We start from the raw sequence: 21,551 nt of genomic DNA on the forward strand, positions 1-21,551 counted from the left end.
CGGCGGCGGCGGCGGCGGCGGCGGTGGCGGCGGTGGCGGCGGCGGCGCGGCTAATGAACTCACGCCGACACTTTCGCGCGAACGGGGGGAGAACCCGGAGGGCGCACCGAATCTGAGCCGCGGCCCCGGAAGCGCGGAATCGCCGACGCGCGCGCGCACGCCGGACCGCTTACTTTTGACGTCGACCGGACGGCGCTCGATTTACAGAAAGAATACCGGACGGACACCGGTTCGCCGCGATGACAAGAGCCACGTGGACGCGGGAGCGGAAACGCCTGGGACCTTAGCGTCGCGCAACAGCGCGATCAGTTCTCGTTCCGGGAGCTCCGTGAGAACTTTGCGGAAAATCGGGAATCCGCCGATGGGACCCCCGCGCGATAAATCGCCGGCATTAAATACCGTCGAAAAGTCCCGACGACGTTATCTTTACGAGCTCGCGAGGCGTCGGTCACGTTCCCTCGTCGGGGCAGGAACTTAAACGGTTTTTCAAACATCGTAACGTCCCCCCTGGTGATTTACGCCAGTCCTCCCCGGGAAACGCAACCGATCGGTATATCACTTTCACGGGTTTTTAAATAGCGCCCACTCTATTTTTGCCGCTGGTCCACAAATACGGCTGCTTAAAATATCATTTCTAAACCACGCATTTCATTGTTTTAATTTATGGCGGACCCACCTCTCATCCCCCTCTTTCTCTCGCTGGCGGATGAAGATAAACGGTGGCCTCTCGCGATTTTCAAATAACGCGTCCACCGCGCGCTTTTCGCTTTGGCCCGTGAATTGAACCGCTTAAAATACCGCTTCCGAACACAAATGGCGTTTCTTCCTTTTTAATTTATGGCGGTTCCACCGCGCGGGGAGGATAAAATCGGAAACCCTCGCGGGGGTCAGGCACAAAGCTGCGTCCCCTCCTCCTCCCGCGTCCCCGGAGGAAAACTCCCGCGTGAGCGCGAACGAAACTTCCGTGCGCTTATAAAGGCATCCCGATGTAACCCGACGCGGGGCTTAAAACTTGAGCCGGTCGCGGGATCCTCCTCTCCGCGGAGGAGCGATACACCGGGAGCGCCGACCTTATTTCGCGCCGGTATATGGGTTACTCGGAAATTTAATTCGCGCGCGCGACGGCGCGGACCTCCATCATCCGGCGCCGCGCCGCGGTATTTCCCCGGTCGAACTTTTTTCCCCACATACGCCCGCGTCGGAAAAAATAATTCCAGCTCCATCCGGGGACTCGTGTTGCCCGCGACGACGGGATCACGTGAGCGAGCCGGTCGATTTCGCGTTATTTCGGCGGGTACTTTGCACGGGAGCGACTTTATCAAATTAGTTCCGTCTTTTTTATTTATTTATTGTTAATCTCATTCGTACGCGAAAATAAAGGGAGGATCTGTCGCGCATAAGAGATCGCCCCCACATCGTTGCTTCGAAATCAAGATTTTTTTTTATTTCGAATGCCAATGAATATCTATTGCCTCGTCATCGGCTTGTCTGTACTTTAAATCTTCGACAAATTAGGTCTGTTCTTTGTAGCTCAACTAGCTGCACCGGTTCAGAGTTTATCTTTTGCCTTCTAAAGGCCTTCACACACACACACACACACACACACACACACACACACACACACACACACACACACACACACACACACACTTTCCGTAAAACGTAACAGTAAGGGACCGTCTACATTGGAAGTAAGCAGTAAGAAAACCTCCACCTTTCAGTGTAAAAGCTAAAGTACAGGCATAATTTTTTTAAATATTTGTAGCACTGGTCGTACTGTGCTCTAATTCGCCGAGAGTAAGCGTCAGAGCTGAAGTAGGAGTAAGAAATGGAAATGATTCATTTCTTTACTCCTACTCTTACTTCTTACTATTGTAGACGATCCTTAAAGCGTCGTCTACAACACGTGGGGTAAGCTTGGAGTAAGGAGCAAGACAGAACCATAGCTTTTAGCTTTTGGTCTAAGGAAACTAAAATGCAGGCATAATTTTTTAAATCTTCGTAACACTGGCCGATGGCGTTCTGATTCACAGAAAGTGAGCGTAAGAGCTGAAGTTACTCCTACTCTTTATTCCAGGCTTACTCCATGCATAGACGACGCCGAAGATTTCGACCAATCGCGTGGCTCGATTCGCACACGGACGGAAACGCCATAAACGAATCGAGCCACGCGATTGGTCGAAATCTTACTGTTACTGTAATGCCGCAAATCTGTACACCACAATGCCCTCGGCGGTTTCCCCCTCGGTTTCATACCAACTTGCTTTCGCGCTAGATCAAGGAACCATTAATTCAATTTCCACAATGTCACGTGTCTCCTTTTCGTCCGCGCCAGTTCATCTGTAATTCGTCGCGATCGACAAGACAATCGAGGCAAGAAGGGGATCGTCTCCGGGATTGTCGGATCATAAATAAGGGATAAGCGAGATCTCCGAGGGGGATCCTGGAGTTCGACCGGGTCCAGCGCGGACGTATCACAATTTACCCGTTAATTTTCCCAGTCCCCCGTGTCGCACAGCGTTCCATTGTATCACACGGAGTCCCGCATCGAGTCGTTCAGTCTCCCGAATCAGTTTCCTTCGTTTACGCCAATTGGCGAACGGATTCTTCTTCCCGCGCCGTCCGTCACCGTTTGATTCGGGATCGACGGCGCGAGCGAGGGAGACCAGTATTAGACGGCGCGAACTCGCTGAGCTGGGGGTCAATTCTGTATCTTACAATATAGTAAAAGTGTGCGGCCTTGTCTCTTTCTAGGAGGACGGTTAGAAGCTGGACGGTTAGAGCTACTAGCTTTTAGCACTTCCGCAGTGTACACAGTAAAAAAAATCGTGTGTTCAAATGTTATCTTGCGTTACCAAGATTTGATTATTATTCCAATGTAAAATTAACATAAAACAGACACGTTATTATTTTCGTGACATTTTTACGCGCTATATTTATGTTAACATAAATGACTTGACACTTTATGTACGTGTCAATTAAAAAGTGAGTATTAGTTTGCGTTCTAATCTGCAACTATTCGTGCCGTTTACTTGTCCCGTCTATGCTTATTACGTCACACCTAACGTTAAGAGAACATAAACATAAAGGTGAAGTACAGTGTTAGCCAATTAACATTTATAATCCGCCAAAAAGTAACGCGCGCGATGAACGTTCTTTTTTAACTTGGAACTCGGAGTGGACTTTTCGGGACACGTGAGAAATGTTAACATTTCACTTTTCACTGATGTAAGATACAGAAGTGATCCCCCCGCACCCCACGATATTTCATTGTCGTCCCGCAGTCATTGACATCCCCCGTCTCTCCCTCGATTGAAACACCCGTTCGTTCTCCCTCCACGATATCCCGATGTCGCGGCAAATCGGGACAGCGAGAGAGGGACGAGTGCACGGGAGGGGCGGACGTCGAGAAACCACCTGCGCAAACTTCGGCGCGGCGCTGAGCGTCCGAAAAACGAAAGACCGAAGACTTCCTGCGAAAGTGTACAGGTGCGGAAAGGTTTCCCCCCTTTAAGCCGCGCGAGCCGGATTGATCGAGGCACTCGCTAGATGGAGCGTGCATGGCCTCCCGACGATCCGCACGTAGAAACCGACGAAGGCTGAGCCTCGGAATCGGCGCGGAGCGCCTTGAGGAACGGACAAGCCTTGCGGAATAATCTCGCGTAAGAGGCCCGGCCCGTGTTTTCTAACGACGGTGTGCACCGCGTGAGACAGGAGCGTAGAGAAAATAGGCGAAGACGATCTTTACCTCGCGTCTCCGCCTGCCTTCGCCGCGGAAAGGAATCTCCGTTTAAACACGCGCCCAATAACTTGGGCTGACAATTGTTCGGCGACTCACTTGTGTCGCTCGTGGATTTAAATCGCTCCGATTTCACGAAGAGACGCATGAGCGAGACGCTACAGCGAATCTTTTACAGAGAACGGTTTCTTTCTAGAAATGGAACCATTGTTCTCTTTAAATGAGCCGATGTTATCGAAATACACGGATGTTAGAGGAGAACATGGATTTTTGCGATTACAATGATGCAAGTGATATGCACAGATCGAATTCACTTGACGTCATATAAATCGTCTATAATAATAATGTTGCTAGAGAAATCGTGAAAAATGAGTATACAGTGCTCTCTGGCGTTAATCAAAACAATGGAACGAAAGACGCAAAAGTGAAGAACCGAGGTGAAAGAAGCTCCGCGCGACGACCGTGTGTGGCCTCTGATATCTCCCTCTCCCTCTCTCTCCTCCCCTCTCCTCTCGCGCCATCCTTCCTCGCGCACGGTCACCCTCTTTCTCGATTCTGTTGCTATGCGCGAGTGCATGAGACCGGCCCCCATACGGTGCGTTCACCATCAGCTTCGCCAAAAGCAGGACCACTGCGAGCGCCGAGCGACGAAGGAGGAGAGCGAGCGAGCGAGCGAGCGAGAGAGAGAGGCGGGTATTTTCGCGGTGGAAAAATCGATTTTCAAATTAACCGAGAGATTGCCCGTTAAACGTAGCGACGGGACGTCCCTGTACTCGCTTTACCGGAGAGCCTCTCTGCGGAAAGGAACCGCGGCCGGCGCGATCGCGAGCGGACGAGAGTTCGACTTGCCGAAAAAGATCGTCGAACGGATTAGGGTACCGTAAAGGGTTAAGGTCGAAGGGGACCTCACACAAGCCCGCACGCTGCCGGTCCCGGTGTGTAAGGAATAATCCCGCTATGAATCCCCTCACTTAGCTCTCTTCCTGGCGACGAAGCTATCGGCCCGCTTCGAAAACCCGTTCCCCGGCGCCGCCAGTTAGCGCGTTTTTTTTGCGTGTTTGTATCGCAAACGAGTCTCGCTAAGTGGATTTTCGCGTTGAGGAATCTCAAAGGGTCCTTAAACAAATACGAGGGAAATACGGAGCCGGATTAAATCATCTCGCCGGGGACCCCCTCCTCCCCGCCCGGGAGAAGTTAATTGCGATGTACGAACAACACTCTTTGATACGCCCTCGCGACGAGATTTCCGCGCGGGGACGCAGTCGGGAATATTAAAAACCGAAGACACGAAGAGACGGGGACGAACGGAGGCGCGAGACACCAGGCGTCTCTGGCGTCTGAGGACGGTTTAGGGCCGTTCAAAATTCCACAAATGCGGCTGAAAATATTTAACGGCGGCGCAAAAACGCACCCTGAAGAGGGCACGCAATGTTTACTTCTTCTAGATCTCTAAAAAAACGAAATGTTAGAGTTTTCACTCGCAATTATTCCGGAAACGTGGACGGCCGAGAGTCCGCTCTTTCAGCAGAAAATCCGCAAACTCTCCTCGACCGCGCGCGCATGGAAATGATTCATTAAGGTATTATTGAACATCGGTATCGTTTCCATTGTCGAGTCCACGCGTTCGCGGGCGACGACGTGGAAAACGCGGCTCCAATCTCTCTCTCTCTCCCTCTCTTTCTGCTCGAGCGAAACGCTTTTCCCGCCTTTCCCGCTTAATGAACTTCCGCTTTTGCGTACGACTTGGCGACTTTTGTTCGCGAAAGGGGGTCTCGGCGAGTTATTTATAAATTCGCGCTTCACGCATCGGATCGGCATACACAGCGGCGGAATATAGCCGCGGGTGCGTCGCACCCGTCGTTGCTGGGAGGCTAGAAAGCCGGACTCGCGGCCGAGGAGCCGGCACGAGCGCGATCGCATCGTCAGCTGACTGGACGATGACGAGTCGGCATAAATTCCAGCGCGAGCGACGTCACACGACAGTTAGCTTCGCATTCCACCTTCATTTTTCCGCTCGCTACCTTTCTCTGCGAATAAAACAAAATTGCCCGCGAACACCTTGAGTATTTAACACGGCGATTTTTATTTTTTTTAGAGAACAAGAGAGAGAGAGAGAGAGAGAGAACTCTGTACCGGATGCGCTCGCGTGCCGAAGAGGACACAGCTTTTGCCATAGTACTCGTATAACTAGTATGTCCACTCTGTCATTTGTTTCGTTCTGCGTCGATCCTTTCTGCGCATCCGCCATTTTTTTTGTGGAACCAATGAGACGGATGTTGTTATGTGTGGTAGCGCGAAATTAGTGTGACAGTTTGATTTGATTTTCATTGATGATTAATAATTTTATTACTCTCTAAAAGTCAATCGGTAGATTATCACTGAAAACAGTGAACAGTCACTGATTTGCAGAACTGAAAATCGCAGTGATATTACTCACAAGATCTTATGCTGAAAACGGAATATTTATATGCTACTTTTGTACAACCCTTCTGTGGTTACGGCACTAATAACCAGGATCCCTTCCAGCAATTGATACGGTGCTGGATTTTATACCAAAAACATGGCGAAATACCACGTGATCGAGACGCAAAGATCAAAGGACCGACAGAGAGTGGGCATACTAGTTACACTGTGGCTTTTGCGACGCGCGGCGGAAGCTACGAGGAATTATTCGGCCGACGCACATATCGCGGGCGAATTAAGATGCCGCGGGGATCGGGCCGGTGACTTCCGTGATAGCGCGAAAAGTATCTCGGCAGCGCCCGCGATTTCCGTGGAGAGGCTACCCCTGGAGAAGCTCTCGCGGAGCAACCTGATTTAACTCCGCCAAGTCTATCCTTGTAGAATTAATATGCAGATCTCTCGAAAGTGTTGCTCGAGATTCATCCTCGAGTGACGCTACGCACGTAGCTCGGCAGACGCGAAGGAAGAGGGTTCCCCTCCCGTTCGTTCCGTTCTGATTTTACGAGTTTGTTTATGATGTGCGTGCGGATGAGGCTCGCAGAGTTCAGTTTCGCTCGCCTCAATGAGGAAAATCGTTCGTCGTCTGCGTAATATTTATCGATAAATGATGTACGTCTTGCCCCGAACAGGTCCTAGCAAAGTTGCCGTTTAGTTTCCTTCCGTCGTATTATTTGTTTTACGACGCGTCAAAATGTTCTCCTCAATTTGCGGATTGTCCTGAACCTGCGAGCGCGAATCCCCGGAAACTCCCACAGATTCCGAATTAAACCGCTGTACGCTCGGCTCCCTTCGGCGGATTCCCGCGCGGATGGACCATCTATAGGCATCCAAGTGCAAGGCAACGTCGTCGCGGGATGATGGCACGTATATTTTTTGCCGCGGGAGAGCCATCGAAGGAGAATGGAGAAAGGAAGAGGAAGGGGGAGAAACGACGAGAAACGCCACGTCATCGGACGACTGTCTGACGCCGTTATGAATATCCACCTCGCCGAGAGACGAATGCCGGTGCGATCTCGGGATTCGGAGAATGCGAGTGAACGAGAGACGGAGAGACAGAGGAGATCGAGAGAGGAAGAGATGGAAGAAAGAGGGAGCGGGGGGGGGGGGGAAGTCGGAAGGAGCTGATAAGATAGATAAGAGGAGGGCAGGGCCGACCCAAAATATCTCGATACCCATACACTTCGATAAGACAAGACGCCAAGGTCTGAAGTCCACGATGCTAGAACTTGGTCCAAGTCCCGGGAAATGCGTAGCCAATCGACGCGCAGCTTTTATGGAACAGCCGCAAGCTGATTGGCTACGCATTTCTCGAAACCAGAACTGGACCAAGTTCTAGCATCGTGGACGCGGGCCTTAGGGGAAGCACCTGTTCTCGCGTGATTACAATTTAGATTCCTCGGGGTCTTAGCCCCCTCAAATCTCTCCTCCCGAGGAATAACCGATATTCTTGACAAACAGCCGGAAACGAGAGAACAAGTTGCTCATGGGCCGCGATCGAAGCCAGCGGCACACGATACCAATTTGCCCGCTGGATTGCTCGCGAGAGCCAATCAGGCTCCAGCCTTAAGTCACCTGATCTCGAGCTCTGCAGCCTTAGGCTGGATTCAGACTGAACGCGATGAGCGATGAGCGACGAGCGATATCCAATGGGCGTACAGCTTTCCCATGTAACCTGTTCGCCCATTGGATAATCGCTCGTCGCTCATCGCTCATCGCGTTCAGTCTGAATCCAGCCTTACTGGCTCTTGCGGGAAACGCGCGATCGAGAAACGCGCGTGGGGCAGACTTGTATTCGCGGTCCATTTATCGCGGCACGTAACGCCGAGGAGTTGCGGAAAATTAATTTCTCCCGGCAATCGCGAGAAAATGACTCCGAATGAGAGCATCGTCTGGTGGAAAGTAGCGGACGCCTCGCTCTTACTCTTCTCGTACTTTCATTATGTTCAACAAGTCGTCGATGAGAAGCGTTTCGGCTTGCCGTCCCCCCACTCTCCTCTCCGCCAGACCCCGACGCGAGAGCAGTAAAAATGTCGCGTATCGTTAATTTCGTCGTTTCTTCGAGGCTGCCGGCGAACCGTACGGCTTCGTAACAACGTTACGTCGTCGGCTACCGCGGGCGAACTCCGTAGTTCAGTATCGCCTAATTCGTACGTCGATACGTACGAAGGCGGATTGTAGACGGCGGGATATCCTACATATGGCCACCGTGGAATATCTTTCCGGTGTTCCGCGAAGGGGTTAACGGAACAGCGTCCGGAACGACCGCCCGGCGACTTCGCGCCGCGCTCCGACCCTGGAAGGAGAGGGAAGAGGAAGCGGACGCGGGAAGGCGGGGGAGGGGCGAGAGGTAGATAGAAGGGACGTGATCAGCCGAGTCATGAATGAAGTGACAGACGAAACGAGCGAGAGAGCCAGGCGGCGACGGCCGTTTTGCGACCTTCCGGAGCGTCGCGTCGCCTGTGCCGTGCCACTTCTTGCCTTCTCTTCGCGAACCGAGACACGGCCGCGAGACGAGGCCTCGCCGATGTCACGCGCGAGACACGTCCCGTCGTCGTCGTCGTGACTGATGAACCATCGTACAACTTGGCTACCCGCGAACGATCCGCTCGTCGAATCACACTCTCCGAAAGTTAATCGGTGAATTGTCACTGAAAACAGTGAGTATTCACCGATTGACTCTTAAAGACCAGGAGAATCACAATTGTTTGGGGCCGCGCAAGGTGGCACCTCGGATTTTTCAAACGGATCTCGGGGAGCAGAAGATCGCGTTTGCGCTACTCGTATTAGAAATTAGCGAGTCGCTGTACTTTCTATGTACATATATCGAGGATGCTCTCTAAAAGTCAATCAAGGGATTATCATTGAAAACAGTGAATAGCCACTGGTTCACAGTTATAAGTATACCAACGGCGAATCGGTGACTGTTCGCTATTTCCAGTGATTGTCCACTGATTGAGCTTTAGAGAGAGAGTAGAATTAGAAGTTTTCACGCGATTGTACCGTAAGTGAAATGCGAGAGACACGGTGAGAAACTCTTCTTGAAACTTTTGAGAAAGATTTTTCTTTAAAATAGCAATTTAAAATCACCGTTCGAACAAACTGCTCTCTAAAGATAAATCAGTGGGTTATCGCTGAAAACAGTGAATAGTCACTGATTTGCAGTTATAAGTTTACTGAAAAACTGTAAATCAGTGTTGACTGTTTTCAGTGATAATCCACTGATTGACTTTTAAAGAGCGGAGATGCAGAATCGAGCTCGTCGCGGGGCGCTGAGGAATATTAACTCGGGCCTGCGGCACCGCGGCCGCTTCTGAGTCACCAGGCTTGAGCAACGGTCAACGGAAAGTTTCGGCACAGCCAGACGACAGAGAGCCAATAGAGGAACGGCCAGGAAGAAGGGAGAGGCGCGAGGAGAAAAAGACAGACGGGCAGGCAGACAGACAGGCAAAGCGCGAGAGACAAGTCTCGGCGTCGCGCCGCGCCGCGTCGTGCTTAATCCGCTCGAGAGCGAAATTACTGTCGGACGAGATCAGAATGGACAATGGTTTAGAAGTTGTAGGTAATTCCGCGTGGGTAATTATTGCGCGCGCGCGCGAGCGAAAGCGTCTCCTTTTCGCGTCGTCTCGGGGCGGATTTTGAAAATCTGAGCGCGAGCGAGCTTTAATTTATCATAGCGACCGCGAGAGCGGCGCGTGATAAATTAAAGCCTTCTTCTCCTCTTCTCCCGCCTCCTCTTCCTCCTCCCCCACCGCCTTTCGCCGCGGTTGCCGCAGCTGTATGATTTATTTCGCGCGGCAACGCGTCTAACGCGCGTGCACCACTGACCGCGGCGCATCCTCGAAAAATAAACTCGGCCGTCGCCTCTAATTAGCGCCGCGAGTAGATTCGGGAAGGGGGCGGTAAAAAGAGAGGGATCGCGAGAGGTAATCTGGAGCGGCGTTATCATTTACCTTCCTTTTGTTCGACACTTGGAATTTCGGGGCCGACCGGCTCCGCCATTGAGAGACACCTCAAATCGCGATGGATCTCGATTTAGGCCCGATTTCACCGACGTTAACTTTAAGCTTAGCTTACTTCATTCTTTGTCTTTATCCGACTGTTACTTGAGAAAGTGACAAACGTGAATTAAACTGAGATTATAGTTAAACGACGTTTGATGAAACTGGGCCCTAGGCCCACCGACGTCGCTTAACTTTAAGCTTAGTTCAATCCGTTCTCTGTCTCCTTCCGACCGTTACTTCAGAAAGAGACAAACTGAATTAAACTGAGATTAGAGTTAAACGACGTTTGGTGAAACCGGGCCTTAGGCCCACCAACGTCGCTTAACTTCAATCTCGGTTTTATTTATTGTTCGTCTCTTTCTGAACGAACAGTTGGACAAAGGCAAAAGATGAATTAAGCTAAGATTAAAGTTAAGCGACGTTGGTGAAACCGAACCTTAGATTAAACGGTACCTTACGAGCAGCCGCGATGGGCGATACTTCGACGCCGAAAGTCGTTGCATCCCGTTTGTACGAAGAAAAAAAATACCTATAAACAATTCCTGCAAGAGTGTTTTTCCAAAATAAACCGCTCGAGTGAGACTCTACGAAACGAGAGAGAAGACACAGCCGCATCCCCGGGCTGTATCTTCTTTGTACTTCGGAGGAATCTTTGGAAGAGACGAAAGTTTCGCCGGCCCTTCTTCGTTTTTCGATCGTCCACGTGGACGACTGGAGAGTAGATCGAAGTTTCAAGGTCGACAAGGCCGAGAATCGGTCACGCGGACGGCGGGGGGGGGGGGGCTTGGAAACTAAACGGACTAACTGTATTCGCCGTCCCTTTGTGAGGAGGACGACGAGACCGCCGTCGCGGAATTCGGCGGGAGGATTCGAGGCGAGATCGGGTAAAATCAGGGCGGACTTTCACAGGCAGGCGACACGAAGCAAGAAAGCAGCCGCGAACACGGAGGGGAAGGAGGGAGTCCCGGGCCCCTCCCCCCCGTTCCCCTCGGACGCGCGTTTACTCCTCGCCGTAAAACGCGTAACGCTTAGTTGCACATCAAGCTCATCGGCGGACACCGGCGAGACTTTATTGTAACCTACTTACGTCGAATTTCACGCGGGTGACGCAGGTTCCCGGAGATCGCGCCTTCTCTCTCCCTCTCTCGCGTTTCACTTTGAACAGCGTATACGACGATCGCATACGATTTTCCGGAACTTGTCCTCGCGTTTCTCGCCCCGAGCCTCTCGCTCGAGGATTCCGGCTTCTTGTTCTGCCAGACGGCGTTTTTATCGTGACTACGTACACCCGGGAAAAAGTTCATATGAATTTCGACCTGGCTAGGCTTTTATTTAATTTCAAAGAAAGGATTTCCTTACCGTAACCAAAATTTGATTAAAGAGCCAACGGCACACAATACTATTTTTCTTACTGGGTTGCTTGCGAGAACCAATAAAGGACGCCGAGTTTTAGATCCGGTGACGTGAAGCTAAATTCTGATTGGCTCTCGTAAGCAATCCAGTAGGAAAAATAGTGTCGTGGGCGGTTGACTTAACCCTGGAATTTCTAAGAGAATTCATATCTATTTCTTCACATCTAGTAAGTGTTTTGGTAAATAAAAATTCAGTACATTCAAAGAAACATAATTTCAACGTATCTCATTTGTTTAACCTAAACAGATCTTTTTTTCTGGGTGTGCGACTTGTTATTCATAGAGACAGCTCAGAACGTTTTCCGCGTATATCTCGCTCGTATTGTTTATTGCGCAAAAGCAGAATATATTCATTATATAATTAAATAGAGTCAGTGTGTTTTTTATGTTCTTTACACTTTCTTATCGGGTACTTTATGCAATGGCGGGAAGAGCTCTCGCGGACGAGACGCCCTTTCGAACGATAAAACGAGCGAATCGCGAGATAGGATTAAGTACATATTGAAATTTAGATACGACGCCATTGAGGATTACTCGCGGCGGAGAGGAATGTGTATTTAATATATGAATTAAGACGGATAGCGCGGGCGTTGTGCGTTGTTCTTAAATGAGCGATCGCTCAGCCGCGACCGGCGGAGAAATTGCAAAAATTCTCGATTCCCTTCTCGCTCTATTTAAGACGGGAATATTGCATCGCCGACTCAATTTTTTACGAGTCCCTATTGCGTCTCTCGAGATCACGCTAAACACTCGCGAGCTTCGCGAGTGATGTATCTCGCAAATTCCATTTCTCGCGGAAATTACAGAGAAATATTATTTTAAAATAATTTATGGCGTAATCAATAATTAGATCGCCGTTACAATTGTTGCTCTCCATTTATATATTTATATACATTATTGAAAACAATGTTACGCGAGATTAAAATAGGGAGATGTTAATGAAACTGTTCGCCAGTTAAATTATTCAACGCCATTACTCGGTATACAACCATTCAATATTCGTCTATTTATTCCAAAGTATCGTTTCCAAAAAGCAAGTGAATGGAGTTCCCCCGCTTCGATTGAATGTCAACTTTCACATCCTCGAATTGCCTGCAAGCTAAAGAAGCTACAGTTAATAACCAATTAAAAGAGAACGTTTTGTTCCACTGTCGGAAGCGATGAATAAGAAAATTTGCAAGATTCTCTGCGAAGGTGCACGGAGAGAATTTTCTTTTAAAATTTACACTGAAAATCATGTAATCGTGGGACAACGTGGCATTGTGAAGAATTTTACGAGAGTTTTCTGAAATTTTATCATACGTTCTACTAGTAAAACGTATGATAAAATTTCAAAAAACTCATAAAATTCTTCAAAATGCCACGTTGTTCCACGATTACATGATGTTCATGATAAAGTTTACGAAAAAAATCTCTCCGTGTAGAAGAAGTCTGCGAGAAGGCGGGCGGTTTCGTTTCGGGTGCAAAAATGACTGGTTACGGCGTTGTTGAAGCGCGGCCGCTAATTCTCTATACGGAGCCTTTAATCTCACGCAGACTCAACCCGATTCCCGCATCTTCTTTCGGCACTCGGTCCGAGTCCTTGAATATCTCTCCCGCATTATGACGCGAGCGAACACACGCACGCACACCGCCGAAGCAGGCTAAACATCGCCAAGGACTTCGTAGAAGATGAGAAAGCACCTTCAAAAGTGGTGGCGGCTTCCCGACCTCCCTCTCGCTGTTGCGCTATGCGATACGCATAAAACCGAGCCTTAACGCAGAACATATCTTCCAACGCATTTCTTAAACCAACGGCATACAATACTATTTTTCCTACTGGATTGCTTACGAGAGTCAATCGGGATTTAAGGCAACGGCACACGATACTATTTTTCCTACTTGATTGTTTACGAGAATCAATCGGGATTTAAGCCAACGGCTCACGATACTATTTTTCCTACCGGATTGCTTACGAGCACCAATAAGGATGCAGAGTTTTAGATGAGGTGACTTGAAGCTAAATCCTGATTGGCTCTCGTGTGCAATCCAGGAGGAGAAATAGTATCGTGTGCCGTTGGCTTTAGCCCTGAGTCACCTGATCTAAAACCTCTGCACCCTGACTGACTCCCGTAAGCCATCCAGGAGGGAAAATAGTATCGTGTGCCGTTGGCTTTAGCCCTGAGTCACCTGATCTAAAATCTCTGCACCCTGAGACTGGCTCTCGCAAGCAATTCAGTAAGAAAAATAGTATCGTGTGCCGTTGGCTTTAAGCATGATGATCCTCTTTCCGTCTCTAACGTTTTCCGCCGCGGTAAATAGCTCCCGATAGTTTGTATCAGGCCCTGTGCTCCACAGATATCGCGTAAGGGTGTCATTAGAATGAAATCCCGCGGGTCGACGGGGCTCTCTCGTCGGTGCAACCGCACCGGGTTCGAACGAGTCTCCTCCCCCAGCGCAGCCTCCAGTGTACAGCGCGGGGCATTACGTACGTACACACGGGACGAGCGGACGGCATCTGGGTCGTCTTTAATTATTCGCGAAGCTATTCTGACTTGTGACGAGCGCCTCGAGCGATGGGATTCGATTCCTCGCTCGTTGCCGTCCCTTAACTTAAACGCGCGACCTATGGTCTCACGAAGCTCTCTTACTCTTTCCTCCCCTCCTTCCCTCTCCCTCTTCTTCATCGTGTACGTCGCGGGCACGATGCGACGTTTATTCTGCAAATTGCCACCTCGCGACGTAAGACGAAAATGTGTCAATGGCCGAACGTCCGAGTCAACGCCCGCAACATCGATCTTTTTCGGAACAACACACGCCGCTCTTGCAAGTGGCGCAACCGCTTCCAGGAGCGTCGGAAAAATTTCCCTTCTTTCTCATTAATGAATTATCGTCGCTATGCACGTACGTGTGTAGATAATTTCTCTTTCTCCGCGCGACTCACGGGCGAGTCCGGCGTCGGGCGGTAAGGAAGGAGTCGCCCAGCGAGCGCGCTGAAAGGACGCGCGGTGGTTGCACTTTCGACCCACGACCCTCGGGTCAGGTTGCAACCGATTTAATTTCAAATTTAAACGCCGTTTGAATTTAAATTTAATCGGCGCCGCTGCCCGATTCCACGTTGCGGCTCACCGGAGCAAAATCCAAAATAGTGCGAGTATAATTCAGGCTTATTCCTCGCACCTCGGCCGGAAGCCGCAAACTTAAGTGCCACGAGCGTCTCGTGTTAACCGATTTTTACGGAAGTCACGCGGTTTCTCTCTCCCCCCCCCCTCCTCTTTCTCTCTCTCTCCGAGTTTTCTCGATATGCTGTGATCCGGTAGCCAATCGCGTCTCGCAATGTTGCTGTTTCAGGATAAATATATGAATTTTTCGATTATTAATAAATTAAATAAATTATTAAGGTATTAAAAATGCAGGCAATGTTCTCTAAAACGACGTCAAATAGCGCATTATGTTGAATATAAATTTTAATACGTAGCGAAAATTCATGTAAATGAGCCACTTACCATATTTCAAAAATAGCCGACAAAATGGACGTCCGCGGCTTGATTATAATTTCAACGTGTATATCACGTGTACCATATATCGATTCGAGGCAAGATTTCGGTTTTACTGGTTTCAGCTGGTTCGGCTACTTTTAAAAATAAATGGTTCACACGTGAGCCGAAGCGTATCAATGTAACTCCGCCGGTGTATATAATTTCTGTGCAAGTGCACGATTTGGATTTGACGGCGATGGCACGCCAGGATTAGAGCGCGATCGATAATAAAGCTAAAATGTCATTTTGCGAAAGTGGCTCGCGGCGTAATTTTCCTCCGGTGACTTTTCAAAGGATGGTACGTATTACGGATTCTGCAGGGAGAGAGCGACTTTAAGGGAGTGGCGCATCGTGCCCTTCGATGAAAGACATCGGCCGATTCCGAGAACCACCGCGGAAAGAGAAACGGAGAAAGACAGGAAAAAAGGAGAGAGACAGAGAGACAGAGAGACAGAGAGAGAGAGGGAGAGAAAGAGAGAGACAGAGAGCTCTCAGACTATTTTCCTACCGGCGTCTCGCTCCTCTTCCGAGTCTGTCTCGCAACACGAGCTCCGCGCATCGCTTCGATCTCGCAAACTCGCGAAACAAAGTGCCGGGGCTCGGCTACGGTGCGGGAAGACAGACGGCGCGCTTCTCTCGTATATATGTTAAATATTTCGCGGTCTTGTCCATTGTTCTCCGCCGCGCGAATTGACTTTATTGGCTTTCGACTCGGCGCGCCGAGTCGGGGATTCGAAGTGCTCCCTATTTGTCCGCGTACGTCGCACGATGTTCACGAGGGATAATTCTGACTCCGGGATAGATCGCGGCGGCGAAATACCTACGGTTCAACTTTAACGAAATCCCGTGACACCTCGCGTCCCCTTGCACTCGTCCCGCGGATGTTTCGAATTAAATGGCATCCGATCAGACGCATCTCCCTTCATTGAAAAAACAAAAGGGAAACCTGGATTGACCAAGGCGGTTCGTAAGAACGAAAGACAAGACAGAAATGAATTTCTATCGTCTTACGGTAAATAAAGTACACACATGTATGAGGCCGCGCGACACTTCCTAACTTAGAAATCGCTCTCCGTATCGTTACGCTCATTACAGTGACACCGGAAAAAGATTCCGTTCGCATTCCTTAACGATGTGCTCGAGGGGCGGAAGGGGGCGGGGGAGGGTCAACGCTAAATATCGCGGTAATGCACGGGTGATCGTAAATACCTGGCCGCGGTATTACCGTGGCGCTGCCTGGAAATAACCGTGTATGAAATATTCAGCGACTCGAAACATAACGTTAGGGCGTAAATCGTTGCGTTTTTATCGATCATCGCGCGCCGCATAGCGCACGGTAGTTGGGCGGCCCCCTCCACTATTACGCGTTCATTATAGATCAGAATCTCTAGCGTCCGCCTAAATCCGTCATTATCCATGCTCCGCCGTGCCTCGGCACCGTCATAAAAATTACAACGCCGAAACAAGCAACAGGTTCATGGCGAGAGATCGCCCTCGCGCGGTTCGCGGCAAAAATCACCCCGTGGCGGGTCCCAATTAATTTTTACCTTCTTCAATAATGACACTTTTGCAGGAGCCCCGATAATTCAGGTCGGCAAAACGATCGGTTTCAATGGCAATCGAGCCGAGGACGTCGAAGACTCTCGTGAGTCGCGCGAGGACCTCGGAAGCTCGACATTTTCCTACGGACCTCCACGCGCGATATGCAGGGTCCGCCACTAGCATCCGGACAAATTTAAATTTGAATTTCCCGCCTCATTTGACTTCGGCGGTAGGTCATTGTAGGCGCACGGGCATTTAATTTTGCTTCGACAAAGTGCCCATTTTGTCCGGATTTTCGTGGCAGACTCTGTATAGCGTGTCAAATCGCTGGGAAATGATTCCGTGCAGCGAACGAAGATCCCAAGGACGTGAAACGGAGAGGTCCGGGCGCGACAATAGGGACGACCGCGACTAGATGAGACGCGCGTCCACGTTGGATCTGAAAGAGGACGATTAACATATTCGGTCTCTCTTTCCCGGGGTTCATGATACCACGAATAATCGGTGCGAACCGGCCGCTCGAGAGACCGCACCGCCATGGACCGGCACGGAGTCGGCACGGCTGGCACCTAAGTGCATAGCTAGTCGACCTGCATCCACGGATATGCAGGATTCCGGCGTCGACGGACCTCATACCACTGGAATGCACCGTATACGAGCTACAGGCCCCATACTCCGCCCCCCCCTCCCCCTGGCTCCGGCACGCGCTTCTTCTTCTTCTTTCACCTTTCTCCCTCCCCGTCACCTGGTCGATCTTTCTCTCCCCCGTCCCCCCCGGCGTTAGCCGCCCCTTCTTCTCGCGCGGCCTTCTTACCACTTACCAGTTACCACTCGGGACGTGTTAATGGCTCCGGCCGGCCACTTGGGTTACCAGGCGCGAATCTCGTGTCAATCACTGTTGGGACCCGGGTTTTTGACCGGGTTCCCGCGACGATCGATCGACGAGTCGGCCGACCGAGGGAAACGCACGACACCCAAGTTTTCAAACGGGCTATTATCCCGTAACTTTGTCGCCAATAATTGCGTCGGTTTGCCGTTAATCGTAACGCAATTAAAAATAAGAGGTCCCTCGACCGAGTCCTCCCCCTATCCTTCACCCCCCCCCCGCCCCCCGGACGTAATAAAGCCGCGTTGAATTAATTTCAGACGGACCCCGCCGCGAATAGAGCTCCCCAGCCCGAGAGATATTAGTACGCGGCATGAATATAAAATTGCGAAATTTTCGCGAAAGGAGCTCGCGGTGCCTCCTTGGCTGCGCGGCGGCCGTCCCGTATCGACGCGCGGAACGACCTCGAAGAGCACGCCCGGTCGGCGGAAAATTACCACTTTTCGAAATTACTAAAACTGCCTTCAATAAGGCGTCGCGCGACGCATTCGACCCCGTTGCGCTCCGTAGCCGGCCCATTTTCAAAACACCTTGGACAATTTGGAGAAGTGGCCCTCCCCCCCCCACCCCCACCCCGTCCCGCGATCGCGCCGCGCGCCCACTCGCCCCGTCTCGTTCAATAACCGAAGGGGGCCACGTGACGAGCCCGCGCCTCGCGCAATGCGATTGAATCGGTGAATGATTTATCCGCGAGGAATTCCAAGAATCGACAACGAAGAGAGGCTCCGCCGCGACGATGGACTCTCGCATTCCGCATAATTGCCGTATATCGTCGTCGAGCCGTAAATACCGACGGCGACGGGGGAGCCTTGACGCGCTTCCCCCGCGCTCACCCCCCACCCCCCCGCCACCCGCTTTATTGCACTTCGATCGCGGCCGATCGATCGCGCGCGCGTATCGTTATGGATAAATCGCGGCGCCTCGCGAGAGGACTGCGTAATCACCCAACGATTGATGACGCGTCACCCTCGCCTCTCGCAACGCGCGCGATAAAATGCACGACGACGCGATAGCGCGCCGCGCGTTTTATCAGCTCGAGATGCGAGAGACGCGCGCGCGCCTCGCGTTCGAAGGGATACAATTCGTCCGCCGGGAATACGGATCGTCCTTCGCGTACAGCCGGTTATTCGGATCAAGCGACCGCGAGGAAACGCGAACGAACGATCTGCTCGAGTAAGAGCGCGGGCGATTCGCGCGGATTGCTTGATCCGGTTTTCCCTCGCGGATCTCGAACGTACGTATGCAACTGTAGCGCCGTTTAATCGAAAGGAATTAGTCGAATGATCGCAAGATGGCTCGGCATTAAGTGTCACTGATTACTCGGCGCGCGTTATCGCCGTTGCGGTTTAAAGTCGCCTGTGATTTCCGCCGAGCCTGCACGGGGAAAAAATGATGTATCAACAAGATCAGTGTAATTGAAATAAAATCGTTGAAACAACATCGGTATTAATAAATGAAATACGTCAGATTGCTGTCTTAATAATCTGGATATTTAGTTCACTGCTTAAAAGTAAAATCCATAGCAAATACAATTGAGTGAGTTATTTATGTTTGTGGCAGCCCGTGACGTTAACGTTTAATTCAAGCGACTTCATTTTGTTTGATTCAACAGCATTTTTTCCCGTGTGCCGACGCCCGCCGTCGACGTGACGAGACCGAGACGAAATGTCCGCGAAGCGGTAACAGTTAGGCCACGTAACAGGCAGCTTTTCGTATAATTTGTAGAACTCGTGTCCACCCACGTTATGCTCGCGATCCTATGTACCTCCCCTTCGGATCGTTTTCGATCTCGGAGACGTATTTCGTGAAGAACTTGCCGCGCCTTCTGAGATCGGGCGGGCATTTGCCGCCGAAGAGGAGACCGGCGTTCACCAGCTTCTCGAGAACCAACCTCGTCAGTTCACCCATGTACATCCCCGAGATCATTTTCTCGAACAACTGCCTGTTTGGATTGATAGCGGATTTCTGTCCTTCCTCAACTGTGTCATCTCTCCTTAGCGTAGGCGCGATCTCCGCTTTTGTCTCTCGAAGGAAATGTCGCACAGTCGGAATATATATTTTTACTAATCGCATTACCAATTACATTGGTAAAAGTTGCATCAGGATAATGCGGGGTTGTTTAACTCGATTGAAAAGTCCGGACAAAAGGCCCCACCCCAACTCTGGAGAAAAAGACAGTTAGCAACCCATTTTGGGGTTACTATTTGGATTGTTCGTAACACTCTAATCTTTTACGAATGTTACCCCGCGTAACTAAAAACCGCAATTAGCTATTCTATCTATATCAAAGATTTTTAAGTAATCAATTCTCTCAATTAGTTCTGTCGATATTCAGTAACGCAAAGATAATTGGCACTAACCGAAATGTTAAGTTGATTAACTACCAAAAAAAACGGTCAAAATTTTTCCCAGAGTAGAGTTACGAACAATCCAAATAATTCGATTACTAATTGTGGGCCCCAAAATGAGTTGCTGCCTTCTTTCCCCAGAATATATTTGACAAATGAAAAGCTTCTCCCTGTATTGAAATGAACGCTACGGTGTGTCTCTTCGTTCGAAAATCCGAACGTCGGAATTGTAACGTTTCGGCCTTATCGCGATATTATTTACGTTCGATAATTGCGATCAAATCGCTTATCAATTTAGTGCAACAATAAGTGGTGACCACGTCAACTCCCAACGGAGAACGCGTAAGAATGATGTGAGGAAGTTCCGGCAGAAAAACGATCACGACTGGATTGATGGATCTTAATCCGAAAGATTCGATTCGAAAAACTGTAACTAGTTTTTCAACTGTGAGAAACGAGAGAAAATTTTAAGCGCTATCGATTTTTTACACGATAAAACAAAATTGAACAAGACAAGATTTTCCAAACAACCCAAGATAAAATTCACACTATTCTATTTGATAAGAAATTCTACTTCCTATTTGTCTCTAAATACGTGTATAGATATCTACAGGCCTGCCAGCGGGCTTCTCGTTATCAAAAGCGCCACAAATGCCGGAAAACAAAATTTTCCAATCCGTCAGCCTCGCCCTACCTACAAAACGTGGGAATACCTGGGCGAACGAATATCCGCACGCCGTAATTTTATTTTCGGACGTCTCGTCCCGGTACCTTGGACGAGAGCTTAGAACGCTGTCTCGGTAAGAATCGTTACCTGCTTCAAAAACACGTTTACACGGGTGAGAGATAGAATTAACCGGCGCGGCCTGATAAGCTATCGGCGCGATAGAATCCTATATATACCCGCAAGTGCTTCAAATACCTTGTCGAGTACAGCATCGTAAAATTCTTGGCGCGATAACCATTGATAACAATAATAATATACATGACATCATAGATTAAATTTAAAGGTAGACGTAAGATATAAGAAATTTCATACACGTTCCAAAGGATTATTCGCGGAGGGAGAAAACGCGCAGCCTCGGCGCGGCGGGAGCCCGCCGTGCCTTCCGCAGGTAAGTCGTGACAACGGAGCTCTTACCTCGTTGATGTGCTTGTAGGTCTTGATGAGGTCGACGCTGAGTTTCCTCAGGGGCGCCGTCGCTGGATCGCGAAACCTGTGGGGTATCCTGGCCTGCATGGCGTGAATGTCCGAGGGGGTCTCTTGCGGAACCCCACCGACAGCCCCGCCACCCGCGGCACCAGCCCCACTGCATACCGCGGAGGGCATGGGCTCCTCGGCCACCAGGCGCCCGTAAAGGGGCGCACCGCCGGTCCCCGTCCTCCCGCTCACTGAAAGCATCAGGAGACAAACGGATCAATGCACGGCGACGGCCGAAGAGTACTCACTTTGATACACCCCGCGTGCACGCTCGGCCTTCGGGCGAGCCTTGATCGCGGGGGTACGCGCGCGCGAGAGAGGGAGCTATCGAGCCCACGCTCGATTAAATGCTGTTCGTCGCTTCCTTACCGCTACGCACGCGACTATTGGACCAAATTATATCGGGACATGCCACGTCGGAGTCGAGATAGGACACGGTTG

At 50.3% G+C, this 21,551-nt stretch overlaps 1 protein-coding gene across 1 annotated transcript in view; it reads right to left on the reverse strand.

The window, feature by feature from the left end:
- The window catches only part of LOC105570232 (serine/threonine-protein kinase minibrain), a 30,696-nt gene extending 9,538 nt beyond the window's left edge, over positions 1-21,158 (reverse strand). Inside the window, exon 1 of the mRNA XM_012027287.1 lies at positions 21,051-21,158. Coding sequence (XP_011882677.1) covers positions 21,051-21,149 — 99 coding nt within the window. The 5' untranslated portion in view covers positions 21,150-21,158. The remainder of the gene's footprint in view (positions 1-21,050) is intronic.
- Between the last annotated feature and the right edge of the window lie 393 nt (positions 21,159-21,551).

Source organism: Vollenhovia emeryi, unplaced genomic scaffold, assembly GCF_000949405.1.
Source record: "Vollenhovia emeryi isolate VEMERY1.0 unplaced genomic scaffold, V.emery_V1.0 DF939121.1, whole genome shotgun sequence".
Lineage (NCBI taxonomy): Eukaryota > Metazoa > Arthropoda > Insecta > Hymenoptera > Formicidae > Vollenhovia > Vollenhovia emeryi.